At 44.6% G+C, this 21,685-nt stretch overlaps 1 protein-coding gene across 1 annotated transcript in view; it reads right to left on the reverse strand.

The window, feature by feature from the left end:
* Ice1 (interactor of little elongation complex ELL subunit 1) overlaps positions 1–18,298 on the reverse strand; it is a 47,100-nt gene extending 28,802 nt beyond the window's left edge. Inside the window, exons 1-6 of the mRNA XM_021208465.1 lie at positions 18,017–18,298; positions 6,254–6,312; positions 5,767–5,801; positions 3,441–3,459; positions 2,677–2,788; positions 923–999 (exon numbers count right to left, since the gene is read on the reverse strand). Coding sequence (XP_021064124.1) covers positions 923–999; positions 2,677–2,788; positions 3,441–3,459; positions 5,767–5,801; positions 6,254–6,312; positions 18,017–18,097 — 383 coding nt within the window. The 5' untranslated portion in view covers positions 18,098–18,298. The remainder of the gene's footprint in view (positions 1–922; positions 1,000–2,676; positions 2,789–3,440; positions 3,460–5,766; positions 5,802–6,253; positions 6,313–18,016) is intronic.
* Positions 18,299–21,685: the final 3,387 nt, after the last annotated feature.

A 21,685-nucleotide genomic window follows, 5' to 3' on the forward strand; every position in this document is an offset into this window, starting at 1 on the left:
AGAAATCCTCCTGCCTCTGCCTCCCGAGTGCTGGGATTAAAGGCGAGTGCTGGGATTAAAGGCTTGCGCCACCACGTCCGGCTCAGTAAACTGTTATCTTTACTGTTGCTAGGTAACTGGGGAGGAGTCTAGCCTGAAGGTCAGAAGCTTGGGACATTGCCTAAGAGACTACTAACCATGCTTCTCTTGTGGGAGATGTTGGGGCAGTAACTTCGACAGGAACCATGGTTCCAGGAGACATGAGAGAACTCCTTCTGTCCCATGTAGGTGAATTATCACCACCAGGTCCCGGGGTTCAACATCTAGCCACAACTGGACAACTGGGCATTTTTCAGAAGCATGCAAGTGAGCAAGGGAAGCAGCAGGTGGAAGCTTTCCTTGGTCTAAGATGGATTTCTGAGATAAAGAAGACAGGAGGCTCAGAACAGATCAACACATTGTCATGTCCCAGCTCCAGCAAACTGTGACACACAGCTCCACAGGTGCTCAGAGGGATGTGGCTGACCTACCAAACCTGAGTGCAATTAGCAAGATGCTCCTAACAGCCCACTTCACTAATGGTGACAGACGCCTTGCCAGTGAGATGTCACAGATGACACCTGGAGAGAGAGAGGACTGACACAAAATGGGAGATCTAGGACTGTGTTCAGGACACACAGGCGCTGGTGCAGCTCACACGTGACAAAGTATGTTTGACAGCTCTGAGCACCCCTGCTGTACCAGATGACCTTAGTCACAACAGTCCTGACTCCTCTGAGACAGTGCTGGGAACTAGCTGAGGTTAGTTCAACTTTGCACAGCTAATTAATTATAAGCAATGATCAGAAACAGGGGTTTGGGGTGGGGAGAGGGGAGGGGAAGAGGAAGAGGAAGCGGAAGCGGAAGCACCACTACCCACAGCTGCTCTAGGAAAGCCACTTACTGGGCGTCGGTCCTCAGGCACTCTTCTCTCACACGAGCATACTCCTGGTGAGTGTCCTGGTACAGCTTCAGAGAACTCTGACAAGGGAAACACCAAACAGAGAGATCACCCCAAGCAGTTATCGGCCATGCTCCTCATTTGTTTTACCATAAGCTAAATTCTCTGTAGCACAATACTGAGTGCACAGCCAGAGCTGTCAGCACGGCCTAGGAGTCGCCCAGCACCTCCAGGAGTCGGCTAGGCTCCTACCAGACAGAGCTGACAGCACGGCAGAGCAAAAGCTACTCAATTCCCATCCACACCACTGCTAACAGCAAACAGCCAATGTGCTCACCTCAGCAGCTACCATAACACAATCGAAGCTGATATTGGTACATTCTTATTGTCAGGAAATGGAAAGCAAGTTTATCAATATTAATGTAATCAATATTAATGGAAAATACATGAATATTGACTTATCTGCCATGATGACCCTGTGGACTGGGAAGACTCTATGTCCATGTGGTCTGTACTTGGCATTTCTCTAACAATAAGAGCTCAGAGAGATGAGCTTTATCAAGCCCTTTACAGAATGGATTTGATAGGTTGGCTTATTCCTGAAAGTCATGGTCACTGAATGACTATGAGGGTCTCCACTGAGCTCTGACTCCAAGATTCACACTTCCTTGAGAACATACTGAAGATATTACATAAGAAGAGTATATAAGCCAGAACACTGTGATTAACCTTCACTGCAGTTAAGTGGGAAGAGAAAAAGGAACACTGACGTGTATCCTCATGGAGTACAACTGCACATCAGTGCTAAATCTACAACACGAGGACAAGGGACAGACAGCAGCAATCTTCCCTGAAAAGAGCCATCAAGGACACAGAGTAGGATAACCATGGATAGCCCTGCCTCCACTTGGACTACCCTGCTAGGCTACGGATGCTTACAAATTCCATAGGCACAATACGAGGACTCCTGTAAAAAACACTAATAATCACATAAGAAAGCATTTAGAGCATTTTGAGCTGACTTCTTCAGGGGCCTAACTTTGAAGAAAAGCCTGTGAGAGGTCAAAGCATCTTCCCCCTCAGGTCAAGGCCCACTCACCTGTAGGAGCTTGTGAATGAATGCTGTCTTTGGACCTCATGACTCTGAGAAACCACAGGGATGGTGCATGGTTCCCAAAACACTGAACCAAGCTGCCAAGACCATTCAAATTAACTGGCTTAAGATCCATGAGAGGTTCTCAAGGACGTCTGAGCTCTAGAGCAGAGGCCCTGAGTGCTGAGCTGAGGTTAGACCAGCACAACTAATGACATCCACCTGATCCCACACTGCCGCACAATGATCATCCTATTACTAATTCTGCATGTCTATGTTATGCCCCACTTAAATCAAGAAAAAAAAATAAGTTAAAAAAAGGTTACTCAGAGATCAAAAAAGCCACAACAATTTACGTGTAACCCTCTCACCACTTGGGAGGAGTCCCATGAACCACTGTGAAGCTGTGCATCAGTCAGAGCAGTGCTCAGAGTGGAGACCCAGAGGGCTTTCCACTAGCTCTGACATTCTCTGCCAACACGTAAATGCCCCCGAACTTCAGTCAGTGCGTGCACAGCTGACTAACAACAATCTTACTAACAATCAACTAACTAACCTGATAAACAACAATCCCTACATAGCAAAGAGGCTCGGACACCAGTCAGTGTGTGCACAGCTAACCCTGACAAATGACAATCCCTACAGAGGAAAGAGGCTCGGACACCTTTTTCTCCTCCAGTTCAGCTTTCAGGGATCCCAATTCTTCTTGACACTTCTGCAGAGGGGAGATTTTCTGGAGCATCTGCTCCACTTGGTGATGCAGTGTGCTGTTCTCTCTGAAAATGGACAAAGTGTTGGCATCACTAAACAGAAACAACTGGAGTGTGCTAAGAAGCACTAACTTTAGACGCAGTCTTCTTGCTCACACTAACCCAGCCCACTTTTTATCTTTTAGGCATAATTTTTAAATGAAACTGTATCAGAAAACAACAATAGATACTAGTCCAACAGACATCAGCACATGGGAGAAGCTGTCTGAGGACAACTGTGCCAAACAGCTGGCACTGACAATCTTCATCTTTTCCCCATTTGTCTCAATTCAGCATCTTACAATCTGATATGTAACCCCATGTTAGCTTCTAAGTGATAACTGTAGTCACAGCAGAAAACATCACTGCAATTTTAGTGGTTTTATTTTGGTATAAACAACACAAGATAAATAGCACTGAACAGTGTAATTGTGTATGCAAAACTAATAGGAGAACTTCAGCTTCAGTTCACACAGTGGTCAACAAATACAGAAGCAAATCATAGAGATGCAATGTGAAACCATAAATATACTTGAGCCATTTGATAGGACAATGCAATCTGCTGGTAAGGGAGCACCCACAGCAGTTTAACCCGAGACAGGGCTCTGGCCTGCCACACATCCACGTCTACCCAAGAAGTCACAGCTGCTATCGCAGCTACAAAAGCCAGGCAACTCACCTTCTTGCAAACTGCAGCTGTAAAACTTGTTAAAGAAATCTCAGAAACTTTGTCTTCTGATATTTGTTTGGAGATAAATCAGCTTACTGTAATCATGTACACCTGGGCTAGAGCATCAACTCTACACAATATGCATACATCTGCCTCTAACAGTGTGAATCTGCATTAACCCTATTTACCAATGTATGAACCTGTAGTGGTGTGAATAAAAATGGCTCCCACAGGCTCATATATTTGAACGCTTAGTCACCAGAGAGTTGCACTATTTGAAGACTAGAAGGATTAAGAGGTGTGGCCTTGCTGGAACAGGTGTGGCTTGCTGGAGAAAGTATGTTACTGGGATGGGCTTGGAGGTTTCAAAAGGCTCACACTAGGCCCAGCATATAAATCGATATACAGCCAGGCAGTTGTAGCATACACCTTTAATCCCAGCACTCAGGAGGAGAGGCAGGCGGATTTCTGAGTTCGAGGCCAGCCTGGTCTACAGAGTGAGTTCCAGGACAGCCAGGGCTACACAGAGAAACCCTGTCTCGTCTCGAGAAAAAGAAAAAAAAAAAAAGAAAAAAAAATCCACACACACACACACACACACACACACACACATCTATGCAGCTATATACCTGTCTGTCTGTCTCTATCATCCATCCATCCATTCATCCATCCATCTACCGACCAATCGATTGATCAGTTGACCTGCAGATCAAAATGTAGCTTTCGGCTAGTACTCTAGTGCCTGACTTTTTGCCACCATGCTTCCCACCGTAAGGATAACAGACTGACCCTTGACAGTGAAAGCAAGCTTCCAGTTAAATGCTTTCTTTAGAAGAGTTGCCTTGGCCATGGTGCCTCTCCACAGCAATATAACAGTGACTAAGATAGAACACAAGTCAAAACATCTAATTCTGTACTAAAGCCTTAAATAAACGACTAATTAGAATGACAAGAATTAAGACTGATAAAGCTGATGGAAAATACTTTAATTTCTGTATACATCAGAACCTCTGAACAGTCCTGCAGACAGAAATGAGGCATGCACAAATGACTCAGGACCACATTACTTCTCAAGGTCAAGAAGTGAACATTCATTCTTCTCCTCACTCCACGGCGGCAACAGAGGATGCACTCAGGCTCTTCAGAAGGGTAGGGCAAGCCTAGGACACTGGCGCCTAGAGGCAGGAGAGCTTCACCTCTCAGCTGTAACAAATATATACTTGGGGCTAATACCAAAGTGGTTTTAAAATTAGTTTCTGTAGCTGATGCCAAATATCCCATCACAAAATAAACCTCTGTATCTCAAACAACAACTGCAGGCTTTATCTATTTAAAGGACCTGTACTGGGGTTAGCAATATGGTTCAGCAGTTAAGAATAAGCAGTTTCTATCTAGTTCAGGTCCCAGCACCTATTGTTGGTGTTCAAAGCCACCTGTAACTCCAGTTTCAGAAGTTCCAAAGCCCTCTCTGACCAGCATGGGCACTGTACTCATGTGTACAAGCCCACAGAGACACATACTTAATAAATCTTTAAGAAAAAGAATCAACTGCTCATTTTTATTTAAATTTTGGTAGAGAAATGTTAGAAAATCAGACCACTTACTCTACCATAAAATGACAAATGTAATCACCCAGAAGTTGATGGCAGTTCTCAGAGAGTGCCACAGGAGCCGTTGTGCTAAGTGGGCCGTGGACCCCACCTCTGCAAGAGCGACGTCAACCCCAGCACTGAGAAAAGCCCAATCTCTACAGGTCTACACATGTTGATTTTGGGGGGGAAGAAATGTTGTTGTGTTCTTTTGAGAGAGATTTAAACCAAGGCAGAACCAGCTTTTTCTTGAAGATACCTACCTTTGCTTAGCCAACATGGTGAGTCTCAGTTGAGAATTATATTACAAATATAAAATTGCATTACTTATATAATTTGTGAATATACACATTAATAGGAACAAGACCAATTTCCTAACCATGTCAGAGTTCTCAGTTAAAGATACCAATCAGCAAGCATTACTGCAACTACCACAATGCATCAACAATCCTGATGTCATACCCATATACACAAGGAGCATCCACTCATTAAAAAGCTAAGGACCCTAAAAGCAGAGCAAGCAACAGGAAGAGAGCCTGCTAGGCTACCTCAGTTCAGGACCCACCACACACGCACTGCTACCATACTGAAGTCCCTCTGTTGGCTATGTGTGAGATGGGCTCCCATTAAACCAGCAGCCACTGCCTTTTAATTTAAAGGTAATTGTTAAGAGCGGCCCTCCCATCTTTTGAGCTATTACACATAAATCTGTGCCGACACCCAGGGGGAAAGCAAGTAAAGGATATCATCGCATTTCTTCTGATATTCTGTCAGCAGGTTACTGCAAGAGAGAAAAGAGCAGTTAGGCCCCCATGTCCTCTCACCGGGCGAGCACTCCACAAAGAGGTATGGCTCGGATCACTCTAGGTGGCCCCTCCCCTTTGGTCCCCAGAAACAAAAGCATGCTGGGCTGACATCACCTTGATTCCTTAATGCACTACATAGGAGCTTTTGATCTAAAACATGAGACTATCAAGGGCTGTTGAAATAATTAAATCTCACAATGAAGCATGAAATGGTGAGGAAATCTGCACCCAACAGAACAATTTTAGAGAGAAAACAGCTTTTAAAATCCAATTTGGCAAATACAATTTTATAATAAAGGTCTATAATAAAGGGCTCAGGGTTTCTGCCCTAGCTAGTACATTGGGTCTACTGTGGACTCCAAGCCACCACCCACTTCAGCCAGCTGGAGAGACTGGCAGAGGTCTTCCATCACATAGATATACTTACTCTGTATTAATGATTTTTTGTTTCAAGGCAATTAATGCTTCAACATACTCATTTAAGTTCTGAAAGAAAAAAGCTACAGTCAGCTATTTACGCTTCTATGGCATTTCATTACATGTAACTGTCCTAGGATTTATAATTATAAAAGTTGGTTTATGGAGCCACTTCAACAGAAATGGACGATCCTCCCCATGCACTGTGCGACTCCTCAGGAGCCTGGAGTCCATCACCCTTGGTAAGAACTGCATGCTCTGTCACACTGAGATCAGAGGGCGGCAATAAGTCACTGAGGAGCAGAAGTGGGTGGGTTAGTGAGCAGTGGGGAGGGGGGGGAGTGGGTTAGTGAGCAGTTGGGGGGGTTCGAAGGGGAAATGAGGAAAGGGGATAAAATTTGAAATGTAAAAAAAGAAAATATCTAATAAAAAAATAAGTCACTGACTACTACTTAGCAGAAACATAAAAGCTGCCAGAAAAATAGAGCAAAATAACAAAAATTAAGAGATCAGAGTGTCATTAATGTGACAGAGATCAAATATTGTAATGGTTTCACAATTAAATATAAAAGGTGATTTTGTGAGATGCGTATTACACTGCAGGAACCAGTCATAAGCTGGTTCCAAATCCTGTTAGGAAACTGAAGAGTAAAGCATTCTCATTATGATGCCCAGGCATTCCCAACAATTAAAATACAGATTTTTCTTTTCTTTAGCGAGTTCTTTAAATGTCAATTTTCTAATCAGTAAAACCTTCAAGAGTAACATCAGTGTTTTAAACACACCAGAGTAGCTTCGCAATCTCACACTGACAAGTCTACAACCAGGGTCACCACCTTTTCTATCTCAAAGGTCAGCCTCCAGTCAATGCAGAGGATTCGGAGAGGGGCAGCAACATTTCTATTCAGTGTCCATATTTTTTTTTTTTTTACAGCAACATGCACATGCCAGCTAAGACAGACAAAGCCCAGGCTAGAATCAATGTGGGTGGGAAGCGCATGTCCTCTGCACTCGCACTCTCCACACACCTTTCAGGTTCTCTTCTAAAGGGAACATGGCCACGTTCAGTTTCCCTAACGGTGAGCAAAGGATTCCCTTGCTTGAGAAGCTTCACCTTGGCTGTGATCTCGGATGCTCTTACAGGAATTCCCATTAGCATTTACTTGCTAACTTATTTGTGTATGTACAAGTGTGCTGTGGTGTGTGTGTGTAGGTCAGAGGTCAGCTTTGTGGCATTGGTTCTCTCACCTTCACATAGGCTCACTGAATGGAGTCCAGCTCGCCAGGCTTGTGTAGAAAGCACCGATCCTGGCAGAGCCCTCTCCTCAGCCCCATCCTACCCCTCCTCAGGAGAGAGAGGATTTCTCCAGTCACTTCTGGGCATTCTTTCTTCTTCCTTAACAAGCTGCTGGTATAACACTTGCCTGGTGCTGCTGGTGCATTGTAAACTATAGTATTTAATAGGTAGCAGCCTCTCAGCAAATGCTGCACACATGCATGCTTGCGATACACAAGGACATGCATACAGCAACTAGACATGGCTAAATACTAATGCAGCTGAGTATGTCTGAGTATGAGCTAAGGCTTTGTTTCCAGAAGCAAACTTAGCAAATTCTTAATCAAATGAAAATGAGATTTATTTTATGTCATCTAGCACTGGTCTTTTTTATATATTTATGTGTTACTCTTTTAGGATTTATCTTATGCATACAGACTCCCAAAACTTACATCAAACAACAAATGGACTCTTCACAGTACCAGCACACTCAGCTGCAACATTTAAGCCTTTCATTTTATATGACATACTTTCTACATCATGCATAATGGTTCAGGATGGCTCCTGAACACTGTCAAAACACAGAAAAGCACACAATGGTTGATATATTCACAGTACCAACATCTCACATTTCTGTATGGCACTGAACACCATGAATTTAGTACCGACCCAATAGCCTTGATGCATCAGAACACATAAAAGCTGAAGAATCTCTACCATAAGCAAACCTGGCTCAGCAATTCCAAGAAGGAAAGTGCATCAGCAGAAGGAAATGAACTCAGATGAGGAATCTGATCCACCTTCATCGCTTTAAAAGAATGCAATGTGGGTCAGTTTCTGTCAGCACTGGGAGCTGATCCTGTGCCACAGAGCTCCATACCCAAATACTGTCGGGACACACCTGTGAGCACAGGTTAAGACCAACACTTCTGCTCAAATTCCTGGCCCATGAGGTACTCACCCAGAGGCATCAGGACACAGGAACCAAGGAACAGCCAGGGACAGGATCCTTTTTGTTTCCATCTGCACCCTGGAGCTGACCTTGTACCACAGCTCTCCATACCCAAATTCCTTCCAGAGAGAACTGGTCTCCCAGGAGTACTACTAACACATAGTGCAGGAGGGACAAGCCACAGTCAGAGACAGCAAGACCAGCTAACACCAGAGATAACCAGATGGTGAGAGATAAATGTAACATAAGCAACAGAAATCAAGGCTACTTGACATCATCAGAACCCAGTTCTCCCACCACAGCAAGTCCTGGATACCCCAACACACCAGAAAAATCAAGAATCTGATTTAAAGTCACATCTCATGATGATGATGGAGGACTTTAATAGGGATATAAATAACTCCCTTTAAAAAATACAGGAGAACAAAAGTAAACAGCTAGAAGCCCTTAAAGAGGAAACACAAAAATCACTAAAAGTATTACAGGAAAACACAACCAAAACAGGTGAAGGAACAGAACAAAACCATCCAGCATCTAAAAATGGAAATAGAAACAATAAAAAAAAAAAAAATCACAATGGAAGACAACCCTGGAAACAGAAAACCTAGAAAACAGATTAGGAGTCACAGATAAAAGATTCACCCACAGAATACAAGAGATAGAAGAGAGAATCTCAGGTGCAGAAGATACCATAGAAAACATTGACACAACAGTCAAAGAAAATGCAAAAATGCAAAAAGCTCCTAACCCAAAACATCCAGGAAATCCAGGACACAATGAGAAGACCAAATCTAAAGATAATAGGTATAGAAGAGAGTGAAGATTCCCAATTTAAAGGGTCAATAAATACCTTCAACAAAATTATAGAAGAAAACCTTCCTAACCTAAAGAAAGAGATGCCCACAAACATACAAGAGGCCTACAGGACTCCAAATAGAGTGGACCTGAAAAGAAATTCCTCCCAGCACATAATAATCAGAACAACAAATGCATTAATAAATAGAATAGTAAAAACAGTAAGGAAAAACAGTCAAGTAACATATAAAGGCAGACCTATCAGAATTACAGTAGACTTCTCATCAGAGACTATGAAAGCTAGAAGATCCTGGGCAGATGTCATACAGATCCCAAGAGAACACAAATACCAGCCCAGACTACTATACCCAGCAAAACTCTCAATTAACATAGATGAAGAAACCAAGATATTCCATGACAAAACCAAACTTACACAATATCTTTCCACAGATCTAGTTCTACAAAGGATAGTAGATGGAAAACGCCAACATAGGAGGGAAACTACACCCTAGAAAAAGCAAGAAAGTAATCTTTCAACAAACCCAAAAGAAGATAGCCACACAAACATAAAAATAACATCAAAAATAACAGGAAGCAACAATCACTTTTCCTTAATATCTCTTAACATCAATGGACTCAATTCCCCAATAAAAAGACATAGAATAACAGATTGGTTACATAAACAGAATCCAGCATTTTGCTGAATACAGAAAACTCATCTCAGCGTCAAAGACAGACACTACCTCAGAGTAAAGGTCTGGAAAACAATTTTCCAATCAAATAGTCCCAATAAACAAGCTGGAGTAGCAATTCAAATATTGAATAAAATCAACTTTCAAGCAAAAGTTATCAAAAGGATAAAGAATTAATTTTAGCTTCAGAAGATATCATGTATATTTAAGAGGCATTTAACTATTATACTACAGGAGGACCCAGCAATACCACTCCTGGGCATACACCCAGAAGATGCTCTAACATGTAAAAAGGACACATGCTCCACTAAGTTCATAGCAGTCTTATTTATAATAGCCAGAAGCTGGAAAAACCCCAGATGTCCCTCAACATAGGAATAGATACAAAACATATGGTACATTTACACAATGGAATATAACAGCTATTAAAAACAATGAATTTAACTTCCCAGTCCCTGCCCGCAAGAGCTAAGTAGGATCTTACTGTAAGTTGAAGGGAGTTCCACCCTAACTCATGGATTGTGAAGAATGAACTGCTGTTGGGTCTGATTGACTGTTGATGGATTGTGGTGTGGTTTATCGAGAGGCTATTGGATGCAACTTACAATGCTTAATAAGAATCTTTATTCTTTTAGTATTAAAAAAAATGAACTTATGAAATTCTTAGACAAATGGATGGATCTAGAGGATATCATCCTGAGTGAGGTAACCCAATCACAAAAGAACACATATGATATGCACTCAGTGTTAAGTGGATGTCATGGTTTGTATATTCTTAGACCAGGGAGTGGCACCATTTGAAGGTGTGGCCTTGTTGGAATAGGTATGACCTGGTTGGAGTAGGTGTGTCACTGTGGGTGTGGGCATAAGATCCTCACCCTAGTTGCCTGGAAGTCAGTCTTCCACTAGCTGCCTTTGGATGAAGACATAGAACTCTCAGCTCTGCCTGTGCCATGCCTGCCTGGTTACTGCCATGCTCCCACCTTGATGATAAGGGACTGAACCTCTGAACCTGTAAGCCAGCCCCAATTAAATGTTGTTTTTATAAGAATTGCCTTGGTCATGGTGTCTGTTCACAGCAGTAAAACCCTAACTAAGACAGAAGTTGGTACCAGGAGTGGGGTATTGCTGTGATAGGCCTGACCATGCTTTTATTTGAAAGAATATGGATTTGGGGACTTTGGATTTGGAACACAGTGGAATGCTTTAAATGGGGCTTAATGGATCATCCTAGTAGGAATATGGAAGACTTTGTTGCTGAGAGTAACTTGAACTGTGTTGACCTGGCCCAAGAGATTTCAAAGGAGAAGAATTTCAGAATGTGGCATGAAGACTGTTTTTGTGGTATTTTGGTGAAGAATGTGGCTACTTTTTGCCCTTGTCTGAAAAGTCTGCCTGAGGCTAAGGTGAAGAGACTCAAATTAATTGCATTGACAAAGGAAGTTTCAAAAATCTCAGCAGAGACTTTGTTCTCTGGTTAAGTCTTAGGAAGAGAAGTTTGAACAAGCATAGCAAGCTTAGAAAGGAAAAATATAAAATACATGGTTTGAGTATTAAAGGGGTACCAGGAAGTGAAATGGAGCAAAACCCTGTGTTCTAGGAGATAACAGATTAAGGGACTGGGATCTTTGGGCAAGATCCTACCCAGCTAAATTTAGATCCAGGCATGGTGGTACACACCTTCAATTCCAGGAGACAGGCATGCTGATCTCTGCATTCAAGGCCAATCTACAGAGCAAGACCCAGGATAGCCAATCTTAGGCAAACTCATCTGGGAAGGGCCCTTCCTTTCATGCCAGTCCTTTGTCTTCCAGGGAGGATTGGGTAAGACCCAAATGCTGGCACCTGCTCTTCATCAGTAAAAGACTGGGCCACAATACCACATACCAGTCCAAAAGGCTCTGCACAGCACACTCAGTTAGGAGGCACCACAGCCCCCTCCCCAGCTCTTAATGAACCACCAAAGATTTCCAAACCTGAGCTAAAATGAATGGAAAAAAGGGAGACTAAAGCTAGATATCAAGTAAACAAAAGCAGACAAGCAGAGGAGAAAACCTCAAAGGCACATTGACAGAAACAATGGCACACTGGAGAAGCCATACTGCAGTTAAAGGGACAGATGCAGAGAGCACTCAGAATATCAGACACAGGAACATCCACTAGGGTGCTGTAAAAGAAAGGGGCAGCCAGTGCTGACAGGGATGAGAAAACTGATTCCCAATCACAGTTGATGGCTTTTGCCACAGGACTAAGCATTACACTCCTGGGCATACACTCAGAAGAATATAAGACATATGCCCATGGCAGGCTCCTCAGCAATATTTACAACAGCACTTGTTACACTACAAACAGAAACATAAGCTTAATGCTCATTAAAGGATGAATGGCTAAGCCACCACGTACTGACAATGAAAAGCAATGAAGCAATGCTACTACCAGATGAACCCTCAAATATGACACAGCAGACCCTGTATACTAACTTATTCCTACAAGCTGTCCATAATATGCAAGCCCGTAGATGAGGACTTGGCCGAAAACAGAGGGAGGCAGCGGCTGGGATGACTGCTGACTGGGAAAGGTTTCAGAATGGTGGGTGACCACTCTACTGCTAGATGTATAAATAACTAACTGCATACATTAAAGGGATACATTTTATATGAATTAAGTTATAGCTAAATTACAAGAGTTTAATTATAGACTCAAAAGTTCTGACCACAGAACTCAACAAAAGGTCTCTGAAAAGAAAGCAAAATCAAAGGTCAGAGAAAAGAAAAAGTTAATAAATTTTGGTGTCAGGGGAAACGGTCTTAGGCCCAATAACAAGCACTCTGGACAAACCACATGGAAAAGCCAGAAAGATACAGTGTCAAGCCTTGGGCCCCATCTTCAGTTTTCCATTATGTGACAGAAAGTGTCTCCAACACTCAGCCAGAAGCCTGTGGATCCCAACAAGATGCCCCCTAGGAACAGAAATAGGATTTCAGCGAGGTGGAGACCGGGGAATGATCCTCTAAGCAAACTGAACAGAGGCACTCACCCCAGGTAGGCTCCTGACTGCCGGTGCAGTGAACACATGCTCCATGCTTCTGTGGCCACCTCTCCCCGCAGGGACTGTATCCCCCTCAAACCATGAGCCAAAACAAATGCTCCTTAAACTGATTTTCCTAAGGGTTTTATCATAATAACAAGGAAAACTAAAATTAGAATCCAACTACTAAACCAGGCATGATAGTATAGTGTATGGCTGTAATCCCAGCACTGGGAGGTGGTGGTAGGTTTAGAAGCTAAACTCAGCTACATGGTGAGTTGCTGAGTAGCCTAGGCCTGCTACATAATACTGCCTTTAATATATATAAATTAGGGCAAAGAAAAAAGGATGGATGAGTGCAAAGGTCATAACGTACATCAGAGCATAACTGAGTTAACCTGTGACCCCAATCTTCACCTCACTAACCAAGGTCCTGTACCCTGAGAACGGCAGTGAGAGGCAGAGAGACAGGAGCAATATTAGTGCACCACCCTCAAATTCCAAGATTACAAATCTAGACTAAATGTCTCCAACTAAAATCAAGTAACAAATTTACTAATTTTCATTATAAAACTCATTCATTACTTTTATCCACATAATTTAAGCAATTAAAATGTGTTTCAGGGAAGATGATACGGGCAAGGCTGCATTCTCTTAATAGAACATTAGATACATTCTCTCTCTCTCAACACTAATCACATATAAACTGCCTTAGGGAAACAAACAGGAAATAAAAATTTAAAACCACAAAACTTAGCATCCTAGAGCAATGTTTCTCAACCTGTGGGTGGCGACCCCTTTGGGGGTCAAATGACCTATTCAGAGGGGTCACCTAAAATTATTGTAAAACATGGATTTTTAAATTATGATTCATAACAGTAGCAAAATTACTTCTATGAAGTAGCAAAGAAAATAGTTTTCTGGTTGGGATCACCATAGCATAAGGAACTGTATTAAAGGGTCACAGCATTAGGAAGCTTGAAAACCACTGTGCTAGAGAAAAAGTATACTATACCCTCCCAAGTTACCTGCTTCAGCTCCTTCTGCAATACTCCCAAGGCCTGTGTGCCCATCAATATCAACCTACTATTGCCAGGTGGACACTGCAGTGTTCCTCATTGAACAATTTTTTTCTCGTCTTCTGATCCAGGTTTATTTATGTTGATTGGAACTGAACTTCCTGAATAGTAGGATCAGCATCTGAGACTGTGAGAGGTGGGGGGCCTTCTGGGTCCTACCGACACATTCCTGTGTGCAGGTGGGGGTCAACTGTTCAACAGTTCTAGGAAAGGGAGGGGTGCTCCTGGTTAGGAAAGGGGTTTCTGCAGGTGTCTGACAACTATTCTCTCAGCATTCACACTTAAGCTCCTGGAGCTTCTTTATAAGTGAGGATCCTTTAAATGAAATACTTCTGACCAGTTTCCTGTTCTGGGGACTATCTGCAGCCCTTACATGCTGACCAACTCTAATACAAAGTGCATGTTCTCCGAAAGGAAAGTGACTTCCAACAACCATTCCCTTGACTTTAATCTAAAACTGTGTAACTCAATGCTTGCCTAATTTACATAGCACCAAGAGACTCGGGCCAGCCTTGGTTTTTGTGACTACTGAGGTTCTAGAAAAAGTGGCTGCTGGGCTACAGATGAGTAACAAATTAGTACAACCCAAAGGTCAAGGGTGCTCTGTGAACCTATCAAAAGATACTTAAGATGCTGGGAAGCACAGCTGCCTTTAGATACATTTCTGACAGGGCAGATAAAAAGGCAACTGTATCTTCCATTCTAAAGGAAACAGGTCACAAAGGACTATTCAGTTCAGGCCAGGGCCCCTCTACCCTAAGACTCCAAGTCAGAATGAAGGCCCGGCATCAGAGCAGGTGCAACTGAGGGAAAGACTGTGTGGACATCTTCTGAGGAATGAGAACTACCAGTGGCTTCTTCTGATAGTTCTCTCCTGAGAACTTTAAGCTGCACACAGCAACAATCTTTCTTGCTGTGGTGATGTCTAGTCATCTTTCTCCTCCCCACAGGCCAGCAGCCTAGTTTCTGTGTAAGTCTTCTTATCTCTTTCCAGCCCTCCCCATTCCATGCTTTCTTCTTCAAGGGCCCAGACCCAGCTGCCAGATTCTCTACAGAAGCTAAAGGTTGTCAGAGCTCAAGTGACTGAAAATACTACCTAACCCCTCCACCAGAAAGAGATTCTTATTATCAACTCCAAGCCCAGAGAAACCTAAAACTAGCTTCCAGTCCCTTGAAAGTACAGTAGGACATTCCAAATATACTTCACAAACATCTGAAAAATAGCTAAACCTCCCCAGTCTAATGTTTTAAAGCCCCAGATTTCCAACAATCTTTCGACCTCAGCTTCCTTTCCTTCTTCCACCACACTTCATGTAGTTACTCAAGGGCTGAAATCCTGATACCCTCCACATCCTGGACCTGAGAACCATTCCATCACATCACCTTCTTACACTCTGCTTCTTACACTCAGGGCTTTTCCTGCTATCATTCTGTCCCCTAGAGCTTTGACACCTCCTCCCTGTAATACTCACTAGATCACATTAGTGAGATAATTTACCTTTTGTCAAACACAGCTCCCATTCATCAATTCATCCTGTGCCTTCCACCTGTGACTTTTAAGTCTTTACCACACACTTTACTTTGATTACATTAATAGAGAAAAGCTTCCATCTCTCAACATAGAGGAAATAAGCACAGAGCCTCCTAGGATGTTCTATCATCTGCTAGGGACCCATCTTGCCAGACTCACTTTGCAAATTAAGTAGAGAACTCAAGCTATCTCTGAAACATTGCCACCTGAAAAGCCTTTTCAGAAGCAACCCTCAGCCAGGTGTGGTGGTGCACGCCTTTAATCCCAGCACTCGGGAGGCGGAGGCAGGCGGATTTCTGAGTTCAAGGCCAGCCTGGTCTACAAAATGAGTTCCAGGACAGCCAGGGCTATACAGAGAAACCCTATCTCAAAAAAACAAACAAACAAACAAACAAACAACCAAAACCCTGCTCTTGGTGGGAGTACAGCCCTGGGGCTCTCTCACTCTTGGTCTATGGCTCCTTTCACACCTCCTTGGCAAGTGAGCAGGTGTGAACAACTTCCCAAAGCACAGTTATTTATGATCTTGCCTCTTAAGGAAGAAAGGCCTTACAGACTAGGCCTATACAGAGCTAAAGGAACCTCTCCTGTACTCACTGCTCACCAAAGTGTGACTTGGAGGGAAGGAACAAAGGTATCATTGGGAAGCGAAAGCAGCAGCTTCCGGGCCAAAATAAAGACAGGCGGTGGGGTCAGGAGACCCAGCAAAGGGACTGGATGCAGGCTGTCAAAGAAGGGAGGTACCAGGATGGTCACCAGTTCCTGGCCTAAGCAACCTAAAGAAATCAATGGCACTGCTGATTCAACAGGACAGGGACTCCTGGTGGGCAGTGTGTGAAGAAGCATGGGTCACACAGCTGTTTGTGCAAATACCTGCAATGATTCACCACCACCTCATCTGGAGAAGCCCAAGCCCATACATACAACAGTGTGTGAGGACCACACAACCAGGGCTCGTCTAAATCCTAAATCTTCAGTCTCCCCTGGCCTCACAGGCCTTCCCAAGTACACCAGGAAAGCAACTACCCCAGGCCTTGAGGCATCCACTAGGATGTCGGGCTTCAATGAACTCAACAGAACTCACTCTCCTATAACCTTGTTCCAACAATACGAAAATACCAGAAAATCTCAGCAGCCAACGGCCTGGTCCTTACGCACTCTCCCCTCCTATTTTTGCCTGTTACCAATACATTACTTCTAATATAACTTTCCTGTTCTCTTTACAGACATTGTTATAAACTAGCAGGGGATCAAAAAATTTTGAGTGAATAGGCTCAAAACACAAATATGGTCCATTAAAGATGCATGCCATTCAGAATCTTTTAAAGGGAGGGGAGGGCTATAAGATGCCTACACAATGTGGCCTAGCTACAACATGGCTTGACTCTCCATCTTCTATATGAGAGTGCCAACCCATTTCCTATTCCCCAAACCACCAGAATATATGAATCGGCGCAGAGACATCACATTTTACAATAAAAATCAAACTTTCACAGATAGCTACCTGGTGTGCATCCCTTATCTCATCTCACCAACCACGAGGCTTCCACAGGCTTTGCTCATCAAACAAGAAACCGCCCCACCTGTTAAAACCGATATCCAGAGCTGCTTTTCAACATTCACAACTCCCACGGCCTCAACACCACCTCACGGGGACCCCCTGACATCTTCTATTATTTTCTTCCCAACATCTAAAATTCTGTCGTCCTTGCGCACGTTCATCTTATCCGTGTCCAGTTGGTTTACCAGAATGTGAACAGTGCTTAGAACACTGGGTAGAAAGGGGATGAACTGAACGAGAGCAAGGGTGAGTCCCGTTTTGCCACTGACACTAAGTCAGCGGACTTAAGAAAGCTGTGAGACTCTAAGAAAGCTGTGAGAGTCTCCAGCACTGAGCACTGGGGACTATTTCTATTGCATCAGTGAAACCTAGAACCCATCCGCAGCGATCCATTGTTAAGAACGGAGCGTGACACTGTAACAAACTAACTAGCCCCATACATCTTCATTGGACTATTTCAATCAGACAACTAGCATGCTACTTAACAAAAGCTAAGCTTGACAGTATATTAATAGATCCGTGTAAGCTGAAATGCAGTTCCCGAATCCTGAAGTCTAACGACCTGGGCACGCAACACAGAACATAAAACCCTTGTCTCCAAGCAACAAATAATTAAGAGTGCGAGGATGCCTTCATCCCAGAGAACAAGATTCCCTCCGCGCTTAGACAGCGTCACCCACCAACCCAACTCGGCCCTGCAAACCCTGAGTCGGGAAGACGAGGAGTCCTGAAGAGCACGCTCACTCTGTCCGCCGCCAGCATCGCAGCAGCTGAACCAATTCCGCCGTCCGTGATTAAACAAAGCACCGGCACCCGCCCCCAAAACGGCGCAAAAGGGTCGGTCAGGGACCCGTCGTACCTGCTGCAGGGAGGCGCAGCCCTGACACCGCGCGAGGTCGGCTGGCCCGGGCGCCGCCGGGTGCGTCTCGCCGGGCATCATGGTGCTGCGGCCCGGCCTGCAGGGCGCGCGCTCAGGGGCCCGCTGCCTCGGCCCTGCTCCGCCGCCCGAGCCACCGCCAGCCTGGCCGCTTCCCGCCGGGCGCGGGCAGGTCCATGCGTGCGCCGAGGTCCCCGTGGAGCCGGCCTAGGGCTCAGACCAACGAAGCAGCCCAGGGCGCTTGAGAGCGGCGCAGCCCGGAGGGCCCAAAGCGACGACAGCACACGAGGTCCCCGCCCCACCCGGCCCCGCCCCCCGTCGGAGCTGCCCGCGGATCCGCCTGATCAAAAAGCCAGAATGAAGCGGGACCGCACAAAAAGCAAAGCCCTAGGACACATCTTGGAAGAGATGAACAAGAGCAGGGTTCTGCCTTCACAAACTGTCTGTGCATCCGTCAGCTGCCTCATTACAGGCCCTGTGTAGACGCCTAAACCCCTTCAGCCTCCAAGGGGAGGGGGATTTGTGACGTCATTGGCATGCCGACCACCGAGGGAGGACCCGAACCTGGGTCTGGAAAGTGCGAGCGCTTCTTGCAGAGCTACTGCACTATCCTCCCAGTCGACAGGCATGGAGCGGAAGGAAAACTACAATTCCCGGAGTGCCTCGCAGCGGCGGGGTGAACACCTCCTGGAGGCCAATCTCCAGGGCTCCACGCTCTGCAACTAATGTGTGGGGAGTGTCTGCACACAGCCAACCCGACAAACCCCTTCGAGCGGGTTTCCCAGCCACCTTCACCCTTAGGCTGGAGAGGTAGAAAGGAGAAATCCTCATTCAGCTTTATCAGGGCTTGAACTCTCGCTGGCATCCTAACATTGTATCCACTATCGTCAGGAACTTTCTTTGTTGCGATCAGTATCTGTCTACAAGGCAGTTTCTGGCCGCTCTTCATCTTCTGGTTACAAAGTCCCAATCTCTGAGATCTCAACAACAATGTTGCATTTATGTATTTGGGTTCTCTAGAGTCACAGAATGTATGGGTAGATTCCATATAGTAAGGGAATTTGTTGATGACTTATACTCTATAGTCCAACTCCCCAACAATGGTCAGCAGCAGTTGGGAATGGAAGTCCAAGGATCTAGCAGTTGCTCTGTTCCACAAGGCAAGCAGGCAAAGGAGAGAGAGCCAATCTTCCTTCTAATGTCCTTATGTGGGTCTCTAGCAGAAGGTATGGCCCAGATTAAAGGTGTGTGTCACCATGCCTGGATCTGGGACTTGCTTTGTCCCAGATGACCTTGAACTCAGAGATCTCCCTGTCTTAATCTTTTGGGATTCATAACCACTATGCCTCAAGATCTCCACGTCAAGATCCAAGTCAGAAACTTGTATCTCCCAGCCACCAGATTAGGATCACAGGTGAGCCTTCCAATTCTGGATTGTAGTTCATTCCAGATATAGTCAAGTTGGCAACCAGGAATAGCCACTACAATTTATTAAGAGGGCATCCAGACCCTGTACTTCTGTCCTAAGTCTCAGGATGGAAAATGCAGCTCAAAACCCTCACACCCTGTTCTGTCTTCAAGCTATCTTCTTTGACGTTGAAAGACCATATAGATACCCAGAAATAGCTGAATGCCTTGTCATTGCTATTTGCACCCAAGCAAGACAGGCCCATAACCTGACAGTCTGTGTAGAAGGTCCAGGTTTCCTCAGAGGCTGGCGAACAGAATGTGTAAGGTTACAAGAAGAACATGGGTTTTGGAGGGTCAGAACTAATCCCCAGCTAACAAGCTAGGTCTGGCCACCCAACCTCAACAGGCCAATTAAAGGGCACAATTTATAGTTAAAAGCAGAAAAAGATATATCCAAAGTGGTCACATTAGGAGGAAGAAAGATCCAATTAAAACAAAAACAAAAAATGATTTCCCCAACCTCAGCTCTGATCCAAAGCCCATCTTCAGAATCATGACCTGGGAATAGTTTTAAGTAGCGAGCAGGAAGTATGCATGGGTAGTCATGGTAGCTGTGGTCCTTCCTATCATAAACCCACCATTGTGTCGGCTCTAGCATCTGCTGAAAGGCTATCTGACAAGCTGCCAAAACTGCAAGAAAAATCTTTGTCTAGATACAGGCTTCCGCTCTGGTTGGCCTTTGGCTTCAGCCATTTCCTTCTTCCAACATGGGGATTCCTGTGGATACAGGGATCACAGTGGGATTGAGGGCTGGACACTGGTTCCTCTCTAAAATCTCTCTCTCTCTCTCTCTCTCTCTCTCTCTCTCTCTCTCTCTCTCGGACAGTTAGAGAAGGGTAAGGGAGTAGATGCATGAGAGAACAGTGTGACTTGTGGAGCACACTATACCATCCAGTTGAGTCTCCTACAAGCCTCAGACATAGACCCAATCACCAAGTTGCTTGTGATGTTGTAACCAGGGTGACGGATGTTGACCCTCACAGCTGCCCAGTTCTTAATTCTGACTCCTACAGATTTATCTTCACAGTAATTTTATTTCCCAGCTTGTTGGGCTTATTTTTATTTATTTATTTTTAATGCAAATTGCCTTAGCCAAGAAGAAACCCACATCTTCTCACTCTAGTACATTCTGGCAAAGCCTCAGCAATGCATTGCAGAGGCCTGCAAAGCTGGATGCTACCCTTCTGCCACAGCACACTTCCTACGTTTGTCTCATTTCTGAAATGCTCTGCCTGCTACCTAGCTGTGTGGAAGTCCCACGTGGCCTTCCCCATTTTATTCCTGCAATCCTGAGTTAACACCCTCTTCCTTTTTTTGCTTCTTAGTCTCAACTGATTTTTTCCTTATTTTTGTTTGTTTGTTTGTTTGTTTGTTTGTTCAAGACAAGGTTTCTCTGTAGCCTTGGCTGTCCTGGAACTTGCTCTGTAGCCAGGCTGGCCTCAAACTTGGAGAGAAGATCTACCTGCCTTTGCCTCCCACGTGCTGGGAATAAAGATGTAGGTCACCAGCATGTGACTTCAACTAATTTTGCAAATACCACAATTTAAATTGTGTGGTGAGTTTTTTCTTTTGACCACGAGATTTTGGCCTTCTCTGACGGCTCTATCTATCTTGGAAAACAGATAAATACAGCTTGCTATGGTTCTTTCCCTCCCAAACATGTGCTGTAGCTGATTTTTCCTTTGCATGCTAATAAAACAATAGGAATTTACACCGCTAGGTGAGCGTTTAGAGGTAGAAACTTGGGCAGACTAGTAGGATTAGATATGGTCATCAGTATGAAGCCCCTTGGTGGGGTGCAGTAGCTTGAGCAAAGGAGAGTGTGGCCAGAGGAGACGCACAGGTGCACTCCCTGTTCCTTGCCCTGCAATTTCCTGCCTTGGGGCCTCCTCATATTTAAGGCCACTGCCAGGTGTTCTCTTTCAGCCTTAGTTAGGCCACTGCATCAGGGAACCCAAATCAATCTCTCCGTGAAATCACCCCGTCTGTGGCATTGTGCTATTAGAAATACCAAACAGACTTAGACATGTTCCAGGTGTGGAGGAGATTGCGAGCAGCAAGCACCACACAACATAGGCATGCCTGCAGTTGAGTGACAGGTTAAGCGGGGAAGAACTTTGGAGGAACAGGAACCTAGTATGCTCCAAGCGATCTTCTGGAACATTCTTCTCGGGGCCTCAG

This window comes from Mus pahari, chromosome 11, assembly GCF_900095145.1.
Source record: "Mus pahari chromosome 11, PAHARI_EIJ_v1.1, whole genome shotgun sequence".
Classification (NCBI taxonomy): domain Eukaryota; kingdom Metazoa; phylum Chordata; class Mammalia; order Rodentia; family Muridae; genus Mus; species Mus pahari.